We start from the raw sequence: 17,304 nt of genomic DNA, 5'->3' as shown, positions 1-17,304 counted from the left end.
CTGTAGCTAGGGCCTCAGGACTGCCTTCTGAGTTGCCTGCACCCAGCCCTGAGGGCACATTCTTGGCTTGCCTTTCCCTACACCCTGGTGGACTTTCACTGCTTCTTTGAGGATGCCCTGAGACAGATGGTATAGTTGGAAAGGGAGGGGAGGAGAGAACCCCTGGGGAGCTTGGAAAGAGTCAAAAGCATCCAACCAGCACCCAGCTCTCTTGGGACTAAGGCACCCAAACTCTCTTGGGTACATGAACCCAGCGCTAGCAGGGCAGAGTGCAATCATCATGTGTGGCCTTAACCAGATCACTGGACTCCACCCAGTTGCAAAGCATTTAGACCACACCCTTCAGAAAAGTTCCTGTTCTTCCAGGAATCTGCCCTGGGAAGACTTCAGGTTAATCTGACTCAGAACAATCTTTATGCCTCCCCAGCTCAGAGAGAACAGAGGTGCCACACACTCCCTGCACCTACCCAGGCTGCATGTGGTGCACACATCTGTGCCAGATGTTCTGCTCAGGAGCCGCCGAGCATCCTCATCTGAGAAGTGGCCCTCTCTGCGGAAGAATGATCTTTCTTCCTCACTAAGGAAAAGTGCACTTTCTAGACTAGGGAGACAGAAAAAAAAAAGGCTGTATTTAGAAGAACTAATTCAAAGTCCAGCAGGCCCCCAGGAGAGTGGGCAGAAGGAATCTGGCCAATAGAGCCGCTTGCCTTCAGGTTAACTGAGTTTATTGTCATTCCAGAACTCTGGAACAGAGCCATGGGTCAGCTGAGCGCCTGCCTGTAAGAGCCAGGTGGCTTCACTCCACTGCACTTCCTACCTCACAAAGGACACTGCCCCCTGGGCGCTGTGTTCTCTTTGTAGGATGGAGTTGTCCAGAGCCAGGAAGCAGGATCAGCAGCCACTTATCTCTACAGCTGAACTTGGGAGGGTGTTTTTGTTTTTTATTTTTTTAAACAAAAGTCAAAATTTCACAGTAAGACCCATTTCTTCTCCCTCATTCAACTGCTGGCCCCACCCTACCGCAGTGGAGACACTAAATATACACAAAGACTGCCTATTTGGCGGTGGTGGCCTTTAATCCCAGCACTTGGGAGGCAGAGGCAGAAGGATCTCTGAGTTTGAGGCCAGCTTGGTCTACAGTATGAGTTCCAGGACAGTTAGGGTTGCACAGAGAAACCCTGACTCGGAAACAATAAACAACAACAAAACCCAAAGTCTGCCCTTGAGAGGACCCTTGTTAGGTTCAAGATTAAGAAAGACTTTAAGTGGACAGGAGAAATGGCTTAGAAATTAAGAGTATTTGCTACTCTTGTAGAGGATCTCTGAGTTTGGTTCCTAGACACAACCATCTATAGCTCCAGTTCCAGGGGATCTGATGCTCTCTTCTGTCCAAGCACCCATTTGGTGCACAGACGGACATATACACAGACACAACACTCACACAGATAAAATCAGATAAATAAAATAAAATAATCTCTCATTTTTAAAAAAGAGATTTAGATTATAAAGGTCCTGGGAAGGTGAGTGCCTGGGCAGATTCTTAAGTCCCACTTGAACCGTCCCCTGTGAAGCCACCCTTCTTCGCACAGTACCTAACACAAGGACAGGGCTTATGTGGCCATGAAGCCAGGCAGAGGACACAGAAAGGGAAGAGCGAGGGAGGAAGGTATTTTGCCTATAGGACTAAGTTAGCAGGGGAATGTGAAACTTTAAAATGCACCTTCTATCAACCAAGGAAACCACAGCCCAGTCCTTGGCCTCCTTGGGCCTCTGAAGGCTGTGGGGAAGGAGCGAGGCAGGTGACACAGGGAGTGTGGGCCGCTCTCAGTGGTCATCTTTGTCTGTAAACAGGATGTGAACAGGTGGAGATGTGAATTTCTTGAGTTTTGACATTTGCCCTGGGCTTATACTTGAGATCCTGGCTTTAAGAGCCAAGTACTACAAAGGGGTAAAGTTCTGTGACTTGCAGGATTCATTCTCAGAGGGTCTGGAGACAGATTAAAGGGGGGGGGGAGAGAGAGAGAGAGAGAGAGAGAGAGAGAGAGAGAGAGAGAGAGAGAAAAGACGAAGCAACCAAGATGAGAAGCTGGCTTCAGCCATGAGCTGGTAAGAGATGGAAATTGCTGTCTGCTCCTACCTTCTCCATAAGTCTCAGATTACATCAGGAAAGAAAAAAAGGAGAGCCTCTGGGCTGTTCCCAAGGTGGGAGCCCACCGGTTCAAGGCAGAAATAATGCCAGAAAATATTTGAGTGGCAGAGAAGTGGATACAGTCCCTTGCTGTGAAAGATAATGCCAACACCCGCAATGCTCCGGGGAGACAGGGAAAATGGACCAGAACCCAGCTCTTCCAGCCCTCACTTTTGTTAAGCTCAGAACCACGAAAGCCACTAGGATCCCAATCTGCCAAGAGGCCAGGGACAGAGGATGCATTGCCTGGAGAGTTGCGCCATCTCTGTATTGAGAGACCAAGACACAAACCACGAGCCACACCGTTGTTTCAAGGACCCAGCTGAGCTAATGAGGTTGTCACATAAAGTGACATTGCACAACTCAGAAAGGGAGAGCCCAGAGTTCTCTGTCCCTGGACCTGGGTGGAGAGTCTGTGGAGGTCACCCACAAGGGGCGTAGATAGGCTGTGTCCCTATTCTGCATGCGTGCTGACATTCTGATGGGGTGCTGGAAAATGCGGCTCTAAGTATGATCAGTACACAGGTCCAGCCAGTGTCTGCCTGCTCTGACTGACAGGGACACTTTAAATCAGGGGCTAGACGGGAGGGGACTCATACGGATGGCAGCAGCCTTAGAAACTGCATCTGAGAGTCTGCTACGGGATCCCTAGGCAACAGGGCCATTGAAACATGTCCAGTTTGAGGGAGGCGTGGCCAGAGAGGGGTCAGGAGCAGAGGACAGGTTCTCTGCATACACCTGCATCTCCAGGCTCTTCGCCTGAGCTCTTAACCAGGCCAAGTCCAGGGGAAACCAGGAACTGACCAACAGTAGGCTCAGAGGGACTCACTGGACACTCCCCGGTCACTCCCCCACCCACCATTGTCCAAAGCTATACAGAGTTCATCCAGAAATGACCAGAGCACTCCTCCGGAGGTTCCCTCGGCTGGAGCAGATGCAAGCAGACAGAACAGGGCCAGGGGTTAATGATTAGGGATGGGATTACATACAGGCTGACGGCAAGTGGACTCTGAGGCCATGGAAACCAGGTCCAGAAGCTTCACAGGGCTTTACGTTGAAGAGGGGACATGGAAACCCCTCAAAAATGCCTGTGGCTCTGGAACCTGGGCAGGCAACCTTTGGGAATCGGGTCTTTGTCAATGTCACCAGGAAAGCTGAGACAGATAGTAGCAAGCGTCTCACAGGAGGAAACAGACACGGCTGAGGAGTCACTGGGAACTTGAAGGATCCAGTCAGAAGCCAGGGAGGCCCAGACCAGTGGGTGCTGGGCCCAGCAGGAAGGCACACTCCCCACTTCCCAGAGCCACAGCAGCTCAGCTGCTGCACCTCAGGCTCCCACTGTGGAGGTTATACCTAGCGAGTGGGCACTTTTCACCAAAGCATGCAGAACAGACACCCTGGACAGTCACACAGGACCCTCTGGTGGCAACCTAAAAGGGCTGAGAAAGGTTCAGTGGAGGAGGAGAGGGAGGAGCTGCCCAGGACAGTGCCCAGGTGGCTCCTGAGAGGTTGATGGAGGGTGCCAGCATCCCCGTAGGAGCAGTGTGGGGTTCAGGAAAGGGACCTCCGCCACTCACTCAGATGCCGGGCCCTGTATGCTGACGAGGCCAGTCCTCACGAAGCCCACCTGGCCAGAGGCCACACGCCGGCCCACACACCAGGGCAGGCCAGGCACCTGGGCACCAATGATCTCAATGACATCACCAACACAGAAGGACATCTCTTCGGGCCCTGAGCCCTGGAAGTCAGCTACCGCAGAGGCCAGGCCAAATCCTGAAGGGAGAAGGCCATGTGGTCAGAGCTGAGGCCCTGTGGACAGACAGGGTAGCCCTCAGGCATCTGCTGGTGTCCACAACATGGCTAGAGGTGTGTGAAATGAATCCTGCTTCCTGAGGTCTGAGGAGCTGGGCCTCTCTGTAGTCCTCAGAGGAGCCATTTGATCCTCATACCAGATGGGCCACCAAGGCTAAGGAGACACTGGTGAATTCAGCCCTAGGCCACGGGCCTTCAGGAACAGGACTCGGCCTTATGCAGCTTAGACTGTGTGCACGCAGCAGGCACAGGAACCATCCAAACACCAGCAGGCTCCACAAGGGGAAGAGAAATCTGTCCCCATCCCCACCCCAAGGGCAGCTTGAAGGACCAGTTCCTCATGAGGAAGGCCCGGACAAAGCCAGAAAACTTATCCACCCTCCATCCTGACCCACAGATTGTAGGCCAGCCAGTCAGCCAAGCCTAGGATCTTCCAATGAATCAGTCTCAAAGGGGTATCCTGTGAGCTCACATTCCTGGGTGTGAGAAGAGTCCCAACACATTTCCCCAAGAGCTGGGCAATTTAGTTGGGCCCTAAACTTCTCTGAGCTTTAGATAATTCTGAGTATTGTAGAAAGGATTTTGATGTCCTCTTCCGGCTTAGGGAGCATTCAGAACAAACACAGAAACTTCCAGAATTCTAGTCCCTGCCATCTTCTTCTGCCGCTTCTTCCCCAGGGAAAGAAGTATAATACTCACCCATCAGCTGGGCCTCAGGTGTCCCTGGTCCATCCATGGATTCATCGACAGGATCCCATGGGACCCTGAGAGTCCACCTGGAGTAGGGAGAAGAGGCCTGTGCCATGGTCGCAAACTGGGGACAGGTGTGTCCTATAGAATGCTCAGGAGTAGCAGCCCTTTAGGACACACATGGATCCCACCCCTTCTTCAACATACATGCCAGATGTGCAGCTGGTATGTGTGGTGCTACTCAGGCTGGGTGCCTCACCCTAGGGGACACTGCCGGCCCTGTTATCATGAGCCGGGCAGACCCCCCCTACCCTCCTCCCCTGGCAAAACACCTGCCCTGCCACTCTCCTGGAGCAACTGGGGCCAGCAATGTGAAGGCCCGCAGTCCAGGCAAGGACCTGGATTTCAACTCCTGGATTCTCATCTGTTCTGTGGCTTGGCCAAACTGCCCCCACCTTGGGCCTCAGTTTCTCCAAAAGTCTTAGCTGAATCCTGCAGCCCTTCCTCTCTGTTCCAAGGTCTCAGGATGGAGATTCGAGCTTGGTACCTACTGGTGGAATGGAGTCAAGGGCTCTGGCTCGGCCTCTGCTGCTTCTGCCTTGGAGGATGTGCTGGGCATGGGGGAAGATAAGTCTGTCTCCAGGATGGCCACTCCCAGAGGGACCCCCGAAGTCCGTCTGAGGGCCTGGGAGCCCTTCCTTGCACCCTGGGGTCCCAGCGTCATTCTCACACGGTGGTCAGGACACAGAACAAAGAAAGGCCCTTTGAAAGGACAGACATGGTCAACAGGGTCACCAGGGGGGTAGTCATGGCTCTGTCAAACAGGAAAGCTGCCAGCCCTAACTTCCAGGAGACACACAGTAAGAGAAGGGACCCTGCAGGAACCCGCTGCACCCTCTTCTTCCCAGGATACCCATCTGTGGAGGCCCAAAGAAGGTCCCAACCTCACCTCCACTGACACTGTGAGGCGTGTTCAGACTCACTCTGACCTCAGTTTCCAACCTGCACTATTCAGGGACAGACATGGGATTCATATGTCCCTTTGTGCTTTGATGATCACCAAGGAGCCTGGCCTCATCTCGGTGTCCACCCCATGGTCAGGGGAGAAAAGCAGCCCTGAGATTCCTTCCTGGGGACTCAAGACCCTTTTTCTATGATGCCAACAAGCTCAGAGCAGGGGCATGGGGGTTCTAGACAAAAAAACCTTCCTCTCCATTCTCTTTACCCCTCACCTCTTTGAGAGTCATATATAGTTTTGTTAACCAGTGACAGTGTCTAGGGCAGCTTATGCTACACCATGCTTCCCACCCAAGACACTCCTGTGTCTGGAGCTGTCCCCCACAATGTCTCCAACCCCGTGTGATCTAACCACGGTCACCGTTGCTGCCCACCTTCCTGGGCGAGGAGGCTCTTGTGTGTCTGCTTCAAGGCATCCTTGTTTACATACATGAGAATGGCCGTTTCCTCCTCCTCACTGGGTGAGAGCAACCAGAAGGTCTGGTCCACCAGCAGGTTCTCCAGACAGTGGTGTGTGAAGCCTGCAAGACCAGGTTTGATTACCAACAGGCTCCAGGAGGGGCAGAGGATCCCAAGACCTCAAATACCAGACCTGGAGAGGACCCTGACAGACTGTTCTTCTCCAGACTCTGTGGGTCCCTATCTTACTATCCTGGCTGTTAGGGATACACTTGCACACCCACTCACTACTTCATCTGGCCTTGTGTCTTGGGGTTCAGAGATGTCATGAGTGCAGTGCTCTGCACACTGTGATGCCTACGCCCCAGTGTCATAGCCAGTGTCCTCCATGCTCACTTCCATCAATCCTGTGCAGGCCTATGGGATGCTGGGTGTCATTGCCCATATAGGGACCATCCATCCCGTTATCAAGGACTGCTTAGCTGGGAGGCCTGGCCTCACTCCCTTTATAAAGTCAGGGCAAATGCTGAGAGAACCCTTCATTTACAACGGATGTCGGTGGACATGGAGGACAGGAACTAAACAGGCCACTGTTTTCTGGATGGCAAAGTCCCCGACTGGTGCCTAGAGAGTATCCAAAGGCCAAGCTGACTGATTCAAGACTGAGCAATGCACCAGCTTCTGGTGGCTCCTCCCCTGCCTGCCTGGAGGGTGAGAAATGGTGAATCCACAGAGACTGCAGGTGTGAACACATCGTTGTCATCCACAAAGTCCTACAAACCACACTGGGAAACAACTGTACAATTGATTTTTTTTTTTACTCTCATGTTTTTTTGTTTTTCTAGACAAGAGTTTCTCTGTGTAGCCCTGGCTGTTCTGGATGGAACTAGCTCTATAGACCAGGCTGGCCTTGAACTCAGATCTTTGCCTGCCTCTGCTTCCTGAGTGCTGGGATTAAAGAGTGTACACCACTACCCAGTCAAAAAATCATGTTTTAAATACATTTATAAGTCTGTGTTGGCCCACATTTGAGTCTTGCTGGACAGCACATAGCCCACAGCTATAGATTAGACAGGGTTGTACCACGGTGTGCTTGGGCGCACACACCAAGCCTCCCTCTGAGAAATGCAGGGAGGGACCATAGAGCTCAGTCCCATATGTAATGCTAGGTTTCTCCAAAGGGGGCGCTATAACCCACTGTGGATGTCCACGGGTGCCTTACCAAGAGCGTGGTAGGTGGAAAACTTCCAGATTTCTTCAAAAGTCTTAAACGTCACCACGATCCGGTCCTGGTCACTGTGGATGGACAGCAACCTGGCTGACAATTCCTTAAGAGGAAGAGACAGTGAGTGACAATATTCCCCATGGCCTCAGTGCCTCCAGTTACTAGAGAACAGGTGCGTGGCTCTGGAGAGAACTTGAGAAATGGCCCTGGTTGGGATGACAAGTACGGGATTCATTCCCTTACACTTCAGAAATTCATTATCACTGTCCTCTGCTTCCTATTGTAAGTGGTCAGTTGGGATCCAGAGCCTGGAGCCAGCAGCCCAGAGGTACAGTTTGTTGAGCAGCTTGAGGGCCAGGGCTGTACTAGGAGCTTGGCGGTGATTATCTGATAAAGCGTCTCACTGAAGACAAAAGTCTAAGAATTTCCAGAATGTAGCTAAAGGAGCTGGCTTCACACGGGCCATGCATGACGTTCTACCCCAAGTCTGTGACGGTGACACACAGCCCAGTCCTGTCCCTCACTGTCCTGAGTGACTCTTCCAACTCTGTCACCTTCCTCTTCTGTCCTTGCTTTGAAGGGAGATGTCCCGCCTGGCTCCCTAGGCCCCTGGGTTGACTCACGCCGAGCACGCGGGCCACTTCCCGGCTGTCATTCTCCAGCAGGCGGAGCCGGCTCCTCAGGGCCTGCTGCAGGCTGGGGCTCCGCAGTCCACTCTTCCGCCTCACGGCCAACAACTGCAGGGTCAGGTCTGAAGGAGCAGAGGGAGGTTCAGGCAGCTTATGTGGCCTGATGGGGGAACATGTTCCCCACCAGCTTCCACCCCTCAACACGCATCTATAATACAACAAACTCCACAATGCCTGTAAAGGCCTGAGTGGCTGTTCCCTCCCCAGCCTTGTTCTCTCAACTCTTTGTCTGTGTCCTCAAGTAGGGGACAGGACCCTGGGCCACCATTTACCTCTCCAGTCGTGGTTTCCCTAGCTGTGCCTACCCTGCACAGGAAGAAGGGGATTTGTGTTCCATCCTTCCCATGGGCCAGCAAAGAGTACCCATTCAGCCACGGTAGCCATTAAGCCTTAGTAACTTCATCCTCCCCCTCCCACAACCCAACTTCAGAGGTGAGCCCGACTCAACCACGATGGGCGTGCCAGGTACTCTGAAGCCTCCATACTGGCTCTTTTCCATCTTCAGAAAGGCCCCCACACCTTATCAATCTACCACGAGTCCCCACCCTTGACCCTGCCCAACCTTAAGATGCCTTGGCTGGGAAGGGACAGCTGAGCTGCAGCCAGCTCCCCTGGGCCTCTCTCAGACAGTGTTCTGATTGCCACACATCCAGAACCTTGTGTACTATGATCTGGCCTGGCTCCCAGAATTGCAGGGTAACGTGATCCAGTGGGTCTTTCTTCATGGTGAATACCCCGTTTGTCTGCATGTTACATGCAGTGGCCACCAACCATTTGGGGTTTCAGGGCCCTTGAGAGCCTCCCAATGTGGCTGAGGTGCCATATTGTCCATATGTCATATAAATACATATATATACATATATATATATATACATACATATATATATATATATTTGTCATATAGTCCAGTAAGTTTGAATGTGAGTTGCCTGTGTGACTAGTGTCTCCACCCTGTCCCCAAAATAAAATCTGTTGGCCCTGTGTGATCCTCTCTGCTGCTTCAAGACATCAAAGCACCCTCAGCCCTGTCTTAGCTCTTTTTCCTGCCTTGCCCGCTGCCTAACCTGGGCTAGACCTCCCTCCTGCTGCCATTTCCTCTAATGCCTCTTACCCCAGAATCCAGGCCCCTGAGCAACCAATTTATCTGTCCCAGTGTTTGGAAATGCTAATCAAACTGGCCCCCTGACCCTCAAGGTCACTGGCAGCAGGCCTCTCAGGGGCCGTTCTCTCCATGGAGGATACTGGGGTGTGGGAGAAGAGCGTGAGGGAAGGAAGGAGAGATGCTGGTTCCCACATCCTTGGGACAGTCCAGAGCACCTGCCTGCATCTTCTGGCCTGGGGATTCTGATGTCAATATTCTCACCCCAATTGGGGAAGGTCCAGAGTCTGAGCAGTGTGGAAGCGTCTGGAACAATGATTCTCAACCTGTGGGTTTGCATATCAGACACACATCCCCACCCCGGATCAGGTATTTACATTATGATCCACCACAATAGCAAAAATACATTTATGAAGTATCAACAAAATGATTTTGTGGTTGGGGGTCACAACACCATGAGGGACTGTGTGAAAGGGTCGCGACATTAGGAAGGCTGAGAAGCACTGCTCTGGAATCTCACGTTTCACAAGGATCCAGAGCTGTGACCACTTTTGAACCCCCTGTTCCCTGCAAGGGCAGGCTCTGCATTTGCAATTGCCCAATGGTTCATGCACCCCAAGCGACTCGGGCAGCACTGAGCACCCCAAAGGGGACTCCACGGAAGATGGGTATAACAGCAGAAGTGAAAGTTCAATTGCAGAGCCTCCCACAACTGGAGACAACAGTGAGGCTCCAAAGGGAACTCCCTTAGCCCAGTGCTATATGCAGGGCTCCCCAACTGTCCTCAGTAGATGCCAGCGTAAGGGTGCAAAGGCAAGCACAGGCTGACCGTGACCTTCCAGCCTTCTATGTGTGGAGACACTTAGGATCGAAGGCCTATCCTTAGCACCCTGAAAAAGGAATCTGCATTTGACTTGTTCCAAATAATGTCAATGTGGCAAAGCCCTGGGTGGATTTTGTGTGCTCCCGAGATGCTCTGCACTTGCTTACTGTGTGACTTGGAATGATCCCTCCCCAAGGCCCTGTGTTGAAGTCTTGGTCCTTAACTTGTGGTGTTAGGGAGGTGGTGGGGCCTTCAAGGGGAGGGCCTAAGTTGGGTGTGGTGACTCATGCCTATAATCCCAGCACACAGGAGGCTAAAGCAGAAGGATTGCCTCAAGTTTGAGGCTACCCTGTCTCAAAAAACAAAACCAGCTGAGTGTGGTGGCGCACACCTTAGTCCCAGCACTTGGGAGTCAGAGGCAGGATCTCTGAGAGTTTGAGGCTAGCCTGGTCCACAAGAGCGAGTTCCAGGACAGGTTCCAAAGCGGCAGTGAAACCTTGTCTCAAAAAAACAAAAAGAAAGAAAAGAAAAGAAAAAAAGAAAAAAGAAATGAAACCAAAACAAAGAAATTGGGGCTGAGTGGGAGTCACTGGAGAAGGCAGGGGATTGCAAGATCAGTCTCCTCTCTCTTTCAATTCCCAGCCATGGCACAAGTGCTGCTTCCTGACAAGTGTTCCCCGCTGTGACTTCTGCAAGGAGCCAGCCAACCATGGTGAGCAGGAGGCCCACCCACTCTACCAATCTACCTCTGCGCGGTTACAGTACCAGCCAGTGACACAGACCACAGATCTGGCCTGTTGTGAGACCGAGGCTCTGATGCTCACCTGTGGGATACACTGTCGTTTGGCGGGGACGGGTTTCAGCAGCCAGCTCAGCCATGCTGGGGGGAGGAGACGCATCTGCAACATACCAGGTGATGGTGATTAGAGAGGCAAGAGATTCTCCAAACAACCTGGTCCTTCAGGAAGAAGGCTTGGTACCCACTGGCATCCTTTCTCATCAGCCACCTGGGATGCCTCACAAAACCACCCAAAGGGGTTAAGCTATTAGCCTGACAGCATGCTGCAAGAAATAGGTCCTGACCCAGCATGTTCTGGAGTCCAATATGGGCATCAGAGTGAATTAAGGTGCGGTCAGTCGGTATATGCAGCTCCATACAGTCTTACTCCCTGCAGCTTCAGGACGCAGTCCATATTCCATGGCTCTGCCCACTCTCCAAGTTCAGATCTCTGACTCTGCCCCCCTTACCAGATGTCTTTCCAAATGCAACGGCAGCATGTCTAAAATTTGCTCTCGAACAATTTAGAAAAAATTGTCGTGTCTATATATACCCTCTGAGCGAGAGGCAGTGAACATGGAGAAATGCCACATTGGAAACACTCATTAGAGGAGACAGTCGTTTACTCTGTTTCTTGTGACTTCTGCTGCACCGCCCCCACCCTTCCAGGACTCAGGACTGAGGATGTGCTATCCACTGCGCAGCCTTGCTGCCAGCGGTTCTCAAGACAGAAGTTCACAGACTGGATGGGCCTGGCTGCAGCCATTTTGAAGCCACAATGTGTGTGTGTGTGTGTGTGTGTGTGTGTGTGTGTGTGTGTGTGTGTGTGTGTGTGTGGTGATGGTGGTGGTGGCGGCAGCAGTGATGGTGGTGGTGGTAGTAGCCGCAATGTTAGAGTTTACTTTACAGCCCAGTAATTCCAATTTCTAAGTATCTACTCAAAAGAAATGAAGAATCAGGTCTACACAAAAATTTATACCTGTGTGCAGGGCAGGTATCCCAACCATGGAGAGGGGCAAGTGAGATGTCGCTGCTGGTAAAGGAACTTGCTGCTGAGCCTGGCAATTTGCATTCAATCTCTGGGACCCACAGAGCAGCCTCCAAGGGGAAGTTTCTGGCCACATGGCCCACAATGCTTCCCAAGCTCTCTCTCAGCTCGGCCACTGGCAAGCTCTCTCTCCCTGGGTGGCCTGGGGGTGACCCTCAGGACTTCCCTGCTTATCTGCATGTTCCCTTTTGTTTTCCTGCCCAGGAAAAAAAGAGCCATGGCAAACTGTGGGTTCCCCAGGCCCAGGCCCCAGCCCCAGCCCCAGCCAACCCTCCCTTCCTGGGAGGACCATTTCCTGTTTTTGAGTCAGTACCAGACCACCAGGCTCCTCCTCCTCCTCACCCAGGGGCAGAAGGACCAAATGGCAGGTCTACAATCGGCAGGTGCTCAGCCTCCGCACACCAGGCCTGCCTGCGAGGTTAGGGCTCCCTTCTCTTGGTATGTCATTCATTCTTGTGTCAACCAGGAGTGACCGAGAAGGTAGCATTTGGCCATCTCTAGAGGCCAAAGACCGGACAGCTGAGCAAGTAACAGTCATACAACATGAGGAAGCTTGAGAGAGGGAGGGCCGGTCCTCCTCCTCTCTCTTCTCTGTCAGGGCCCAAGGACAGCAGTGATAGGGCCCTTGGGGGTGGTTACGGTTGCTTCTCAGGTTTTTCAAGTGGGGGAAACTGAGGCCCAAGTCTAGCAGTACCCTGTGGACAGCCATGATGCAAAGGAGCCCTCCTGGGGTGTGGCCCCTCTAGCTTCCTCATCATAGCACCCAGCTGCTTGTCTGGGTAGCCACACAGCAGGTGGCACCACCCAGGCCTCAGGAAAAGACTCCAGTCCTGATTTGGCCCTGGTCACTATAGAGCCTGAGCCTTGGTTTGCCTTATGGGAGGGCACCCCACCCTGAGTAATGCAGGGAGCCAATGAGGACAAGGTAGGATAGCATTGCGTAAACTAGTCAGTCCATCACGGGTATTTTTAGAACATTCTCTAGATGAGCAAGTTGGCTCCAGGGCAGCTTTGCTATCACTGAGGCTCCTAGAGAGGCCCCTGGTCAGCAAATGGCTCACTGGGCCTAGCTGCACTTCTCCCAGCCCAGAAGCCTGGCCTTCCATACTGAACCCAGTGGGCCCAGTGAGTAGCACCAGGGTACCCATGCCGGCTCTCCCAGCATGGAGGAGTTAGAAGTACGTGCAGTAGACAGGTGGGCAGGAGGATAAGATGGGCTTCAGCAGCTGTACTCACCACCTTTGACTGTTGCCTCAGCCTCCTCAGGCCCTGCTCTCTCTTGACCAGTAGGCAAGCTCACACATACACTGTGGATCTGGTCCCCATGGCTACAGCCTCTTGGAGGCTCCTCGGGGCCCTGTCCCATGGTGAATAGTTCAGAAGACACCTCCTCCTCTCTGGAGCTCCTCATGACACACAGTGGCCTCAAGGCTAAGAGCTGGGCATGTTGTTGGCCTTCTGTGGAGAGAGGACAGTGGTCAGATGACGGGTCTCTTAGTGACAGGATATTGTGGTTAGAGGCAGGTCAAGAGAAGAGAAGACCGGCAATACAGGGTGCCCAGCACCTCCAAGATCCGGCGGTGAGCTTTGTTTGCCATTGGTGACCCCACAGGCTGGTCTCATGACCAGCCCGTAGGTTTCTGCATGTTCTTCCTCAGAACCATCTCACCCACCTCTTCAGACCCTCGTGTCTGCCACGTTTTCACAATGGTGGGGGCTTTGTGCAGAGGCTGATATTTCTGTCCAGAGAACCCAAACCCTTCACCTAGTGAATCCCCAAGCAACGTTTCAGAGCTACACTTGACAAGTTCCTCCCCAGCTCAGTCGGACAGATGAATTAGGCTTCCTCAGAGCCCAGCACCAACAGGGACATCAAATCAAAGGCACCTCATCTGACAAGACAGGGTGGGTAGGGGTGCTGGGTATCTCCCTTCTTGCTCTCCAGGAGGTCCCTGAGAAATGGCTCAGTGTCCGACCTGAGACAGCTGCTCAAACATCCTTGTAGATGACTCAACACACGTACAGGATGCTGTGGGGACAGGATTGAGTCCAAGTCTCCATCAGACACCTGTGGATCCTGGTTTTCAACGGGATGACCACACACCCCATCTAGCTAGGGGTGAGGGAATCAGCTCAGAGATGGGCCAAGAGGGAAAAAAGGGAGAAAAGAGAAGGGAGGGGTGGAAAGGAGAGAGAAAGGAGGGTGGGGGAGAGAAGGGATCTCGGTTTTATAGGCTACAGGGTTCCAGATCCCATGACCTCAGTAGTACTGGTGACCCCAGGACCTGTCACTGTGCCTTAATCTTCCCTGGTGTCAGAAGTGATAGAAGAACAATGCAACCTGACAGCCATGTTTCTGAATGGTTCTATCATCCATCAGAGGGCACAGAGCACCAGATGCAGGTAAGTAAACGGAAGGGGCCACAGGCAGGGCTATGGGGCAGACTCTCAGCTTTGGTAATTGTGACAGGGCTAGCCTCAACACCCTCAGAGAAGACAAAGAGGCTGGATGGTGTAGTTCTGAACACTCCAGCCCACAGGACTCACTCACTTCAGGACAGAGTATCTGCCGAGGGTTGAGGGTTTTCATCTCTGTAGACAGAACAGCCATGGGGACACTCTCTTACTGAGTCCACAGTCTGACCCTACCCTTTCTTACCACATACTGGGCATGGGGTACCCAGATACAGACCCAGAAACCCAGCGGGCAGAGTGGGACCAGTGCCCACATGTGCCACCAACTGCTACCGTGAATGGCCCATGTCTACTGATCCGTGGTGGGGAACTCCCCCAGCAGAGGTAGACAGGGAAGTGGGGCATCTGGGCTCCATTCAGATCTAGCGTATAGGTCACAGGACTAGGATAGGCAGGAGCCCAGGCCTACAATGCAGAAAGCAGAGGCGCCAGCAAACTTTTACCCAGGACTAAGTGGTTTGCTGCCATGCCTGGGGTTTTGTTCGTGCTTGTGCGGGGTGTAGTGGAGAGGAGAGGCTGGAGTAGAAAGGCCAGGGGTACTGTGACTGGTCTTCCCCCCAAAATAGGGCAACAGAACCTTTATGAGACTCATTGTATATTAGGTACATCAGGACTGCCTGGCCTGGTTCCTGCTCCCTCCCCAAGAACTGCCCAGGCTCATGAAACTGGGCCAACCAGCCAGGCTTAGCTTTAGGAGGTTTCGAGAGACTTAGGCCACACACCTACTCACCAGTCATCTACTGCCTGGAGCCAAGGCCCATGGAACTTCTCACTTTACAAATAGGGAAACTGAGGCTGAAACTGTGCACAAACTTTTTTCTTTCTTTCTTTCTTTCTTTCTTTCTTTCTTTCTTTCTTTCTTTCTTTCTTTCTTTCTTCCTTTTTTTACTTAGAGACAGGGTTTCTCTGTGTAATAGTCCTAGCTGCCCTGGAGCTCATTTGTAGACCTGGTTGGTCTCAAACTCATGGAGATCCACCTGCCTCTGCCTCTGCCTCTGCCTCCCAAGTGCTGGGACTTAAGGTGTTCGCCACCACCACCTGAGTGATGCCCATTTCTAGTGGTAGGGAGGAACATGTAACTCCAGTCACTGTCTGATACTGACTGTGAGCCCTGTAGCTTTCAGGAGGCTGACCATCTGGTATGGAGGAGAACTTTCCCTGGGAGTTGCCCACAGAGACCCCAGCAGAGATTGGGCACAGAGCGACAGAACCCTAGATGGCTGAATCGGGAATGGGAAGAGTCAATGCAAGTTCCCCTGGGCGCTGCTGGCACCAGGAGGACTGGCCCAGGCCTAACTCATGGCATCTCCCCTTCTACAAATCCGGGGTGGCAGGGTCCCCATTCTGAAGCCTTCTGCTGTTGCAACAAACACTGCTGCCCTCGACCCTGTGCCAGTCTCGTGCCAGGCCTGTGAGCAGCTGGGTAGTCAGTCACACAGCAGAGAGTTTCAGCTGCAGGTGGTTAGCTCTACGACAGAAAGAGAGGGCCACCTAACCTTGGGGGTGGGCAGCTGGAAAGGGAGGGAGACTCACAGGGAGGAGACTTGTGTTCCCAGGTGAAGTGGCCTCAGTGAGCCCCTGACCTATACCCATCTAGCACCTGCCTTTCATGGAATCCAATAGGTTTATTTGCAGGACAAATCCTTCTCATTCTCCAACTATGCCTAAAGGCTAAGATCTGAGATAGGCAGATAGAAAAGAGATATCTCATACCAAAGGTACCAACGGGGACCCTGGATCCTTACAGACACCTGTTCACCTCAACATTCAATCTCAAAGGAACAAAAACAAAACAAAAACAATTTCAGGCACCAGGATCCTGGCATGGCCCAGTTCACAACACAAGGACAGAATTACAGACCAAGTCTGCCCTCCTGTCCCCTGTCCTAAGGCACGGTCCCGGCTGGTCATGCCTGAGATCCTCCAGGCCATCATCCTTCAGGAATTGGCCCTACCAGCCTGCTCCCCCCCCATAACCTTAGTCCAGCTTGAGCCTGGACTTGTGCCCTTCCCTGCCTTGGTTTACCAAACTGTCACCCTGGTTCCTACCACTGCACAGGCCCACTCTCTTTCTTGCCCAGGTCTATGAGGATAAGTACATTCCCAAGGGGTAGGTGACTTCTGATCCCTTCTCATGTAACACATCGGGGCCCTCAACCAAGTATTTGATCCAGTCTCTTGAGTGAGGCCCTGGTCTATAGGGTTTGTGGCTCCCAATCACTACCCCCTCCACACAAATTCACCATGTCCCACCCCAGGGTTCTTAGTCTTTCTCTCTCTGCCACTTAGATCTTCAGGTGTCCCTACCTTCAGGCTGGCCAGTGTCTCTACAGAAGCCGACTGATCCCACAAAACTTTCCATTCCTGAGTCAGGGAGGCACTCAGGGGTCTCACACAGCCCTGGGGCTGGGCTTAAAGTGTTTCTGGAGAAATGGGACTCCCAGCTGAGGGAACTTCCCACCTACTCATTGAAGGCCCCCAAACTGCAATCACAGTGGGGCTTAAGAGCCCCAAAGAGGACGTGGGCCCTGTTTGCATATGCGGAGCTACCTCCTCCCTGCACAGACCTCCACAGGCTTGCTTGGCCTGCTCCAGCAACAGAAGCAGCCCTGAGCCCAGCCAGCCCAGCCACATATGGTGTCCAGAAGCCTCAAAAGTACACCTGCTGGGTTCAAGTGACCAAAAGTGGCGCACAGAGTCTTCTTCCGGCCTTTGCCTTCTGCCCAGGTGGCAGAAGCATGAAGTGACCCCAGGTCATTCACCACAGGCTCTGACCTCCAACTCCCACCTAGTTTACTGCTGGAACACAGAGACCCAGGACCAATCTCAGTGGGGGAAATGTTCTATGCCTCAGTTTACCGACCCGTAAAATGAGAACGAAAACACCCACTCAAGGTGTTAGGAACATCAAGCAAGCAAACAGCATGCTGGCTTAAAGCCGGCCTCAGTACTGTAGGCTGGACGGAGGAGCCTCTATGGTTGGCCCTGCCTGCGTCCCAAAAGATCTGGCCGGAGACCCACCAACGGACATCCTGAGCTTATGCTTTGCAGGACTGTTGAG

The 17,304-nt window shown here is 52.7% G+C and overlaps 1 protein-coding gene across 4 annotated transcripts in view; it reads right to left on the bottom strand.

Moving 5' to 3' along the window:
• The window catches only part of Sh3tc1 (SH3 domain and tetratricopeptide repeats 1), a 44,477-nt gene that overhangs the window by 15,052 nt on the left and 12,121 nt on the right, over window positions 1–17,304 (bottom strand). For 3 of the 4 annotated variants that reach the window (XM_087909095.1, XM_087909097.1, XM_087909096.1), the window contains 9 exons: window positions 13,005–13,226; window positions 10,767–10,841; window positions 7,955–8,082; window positions 7,329–7,434; window positions 6,082–6,228; window positions 5,242–5,452; window positions 4,700–4,776; window positions 3,766–3,961; window positions 468–601 (listed from right to left, as the gene is read on the bottom strand). In XM_087909095.1, the coding sequence (XP_087765221.1) occupies window positions 468–601; window positions 3,766–3,961; window positions 4,700–4,776; window positions 5,242–5,452; window positions 6,082–6,228; window positions 7,329–7,434; window positions 7,955–8,082; window positions 10,767–10,841; window positions 13,005–13,179 (1,249 nt within the window). In that variant the 5' untranslated portion in view covers window positions 13,180–13,226. Of the gene's footprint in view, window positions 1–467; window positions 602–3,765; window positions 3,962–4,699; window positions 4,777–5,241; window positions 5,453–6,081; window positions 6,229–7,328; window positions 7,435–7,954; window positions 8,083–10,766; window positions 10,842–11,699; window positions 11,911–13,004; window positions 13,227–17,304 lie in introns of those variants that run through there. The other variant, XM_087909098.1, reaches the window with a different exon arrangement.

The sequence above is a fragment of the Myodes glareolus genome, chromosome 8 (genome assembly GCF_982192425.1).
Source record: "Myodes glareolus chromosome 8, mMyoGla1.1, whole genome shotgun sequence".
NCBI classification, from domain to species: domain Eukaryota; kingdom Metazoa; phylum Chordata; class Mammalia; order Rodentia; family Cricetidae; genus Myodes; species Myodes glareolus.
The sequence above is the reverse complement of the archived record's forward strand: the minus strand, read 5'-3'. Positions and strand labels throughout refer to the sequence as shown.